This window comes from Gastrolobium bilobum, unplaced genomic scaffold (assembly GCF_033153095.1).
Source record: "Gastrolobium bilobum isolate Gb01-03AN ecotype WA unplaced genomic scaffold, APGP_CSIRO_Gbil_v1 utg3226, whole genome shotgun sequence".
Lineage (NCBI taxonomy): Eukaryota > Viridiplantae > Streptophyta > Magnoliopsida > Fabales > Fabaceae > Gastrolobium > Gastrolobium bilobum.
Window position 1 is genome coordinate 338,098 of NW_026897987.1, and position 1,679 is coordinate 339,776.

Consider the following 1,679-nt stretch of genomic DNA (forward strand, 5'->3'; position numbering starts at 1 on the left):
AAGGTTCAAAATGCAGTTTATATATAAACATATACTTTTTGTATCTTTCAGCTGTTTTACCACTTTTTCACTCAAATTTCCATGATAGTGGGTTGATTTGAACTTCATAATAACAAGGCTAGCGTGTCCGCAATTCCATACCTAGTATATATATTTACATCGTACATAAGCATGTGTCGGGAAAAAAAGGTTGATGAGTCATGTTTACATTGACTCTGACAATGAATAATTGGGACCACACACAAAGTCTCAATTGAAATTCACCATTTAATAGCCTCGACGCCCTTCTGGAAAAGTTCCTGTTTTTTGAATTGGAATTTCTCCATCAATCATCTTTGACTATTAAAACAAAAATGGGCACATGACACATCTATATAAGCAAAATGGCTCAAAGGAGATAACAGTGTAACACATTGCTCATTCTTTCTTTCTAACCACTCCATTGGGCAACAAGCAACTACTTCATTTGAATCTGCAGAACAACAAATGGCTGATGCACTGACAGAAGATCAGATTGCTGAATTCCAGGAAGCGTTTTGCTTCATTGATAAGGATTCTGATGGTGTGTTTTTTTTTTGTTCCTTAGTTTCTTCAATTTCATCTTCATGCATGTGTAAAGAGCTTTTCCAAATGTTTTTGACATGCTGCAATTGTTGGTGATGTTTTAGGTGTCATTACTGTGGATGAACTGGCAACCATAATAAGATCATTAGATGGGAATCCAACAAAAGAAGAAATACAAGATATGATTAGCGAAGTTGATATTGATGGGGATGGGAGTATAGATTTTGAAGAGTTCTTGAATATTATGGGCAGAAAAATGAAGGTAATATACAGAACTAGTCATTGCATAGACCCCAAAGTTTATACTTTGAAAGAAAAGGGAATCAATTATTAAAGGTTAATTAGCTTTACGAGGCTAATGATGTTAATGTCAAATTTAACAGGAAAATCTAGCTGAGGAGCTAAAAGAAGCATTCAAAGTATTTGATAGAGATCAAGATGGATACATATCAGCCGCTGAGGTAAACATGCTATGCATATGAATTTGCAAATTTGCACTTTTCTTGTATTGGGATATATCATAACAAAAAGAGCTACTTTTTATTGTTTTATAGCTGAGAAATGTAATGATGAATTTGGGAGAGAGACTGACAGATGATGAGGCTGAACAAATGATTAGAGAGGCAGATTTGGATGGGGATGGTCAAGTTAGCTATGAAGAATTTGCAAAGATGATGACGCTGAATTGATCTCATTTATTGGCAAAAAAAAAAGAAAAGAAAAATATCTCATTTGAAATCTACTAGCAAAATAGTAAAAAATGAGATCATGATCATTTGTTGTAAATAGTTTTAGGGTTCGTTTTTTTTGCAATTACTGCAGAGTATCTGCAAATAGACTAATACGATGTTGTTTTGAGGCAAAAATCATGATATTTTATAATTTTAATTTATTTTAGTATTATTATAGTATTTATAATTATAATTATTTAATTTTTCAATAACAAAACGATATCATTTTGAGAGTAAATACAGATAACTTTTTCACAGTAACTACAGAAATATTATTCAGATAGTTTTATTTCATTGTACAATGACTAATATTGTTGAAATGTTAATTTTGTATTCAAACTTTGCAATGGTAACTATCAAAAAATCATCTATGGTCTTTGCATG

At 31.7% G+C, this 1,679-nt stretch overlaps 1 protein-coding gene across 2 annotated transcripts; it reads left to right on the plus strand.

Annotated features, from left to right (window-relative positions):
* The first annotated feature begins 432 nt into the window (after positions 1–432).
* On the plus strand, positions 433–1,329 carry LOC133311955 (calmodulin-like protein 11). 2 transcript variants are annotated; one of them, XM_061513087.1, is made up of 4 exons: positions 433–562; positions 669–826; positions 948–1,025; positions 1,119–1,329. In XM_061513087.1, the coding sequence occupies exons 1-4, from the start codon at positions 487–489 to the stop codon at positions 1,251–1,253; spliced, it is 447 nt and encodes a 148-aa protein (XP_061369071.1). In that variant the 5' UTR covers positions 433–486; the 3' UTR covers positions 1,254–1,329. The 2 variants fall into 2 exon arrangements, with proteins under 2 accessions (XP_061369071.1, XP_061369070.1); XM_061513086.1 differs by having other exon boundaries at positions 487–613.
* The last annotated feature ends 350 nt before the right edge of the window (positions 1,330–1,679 follow it).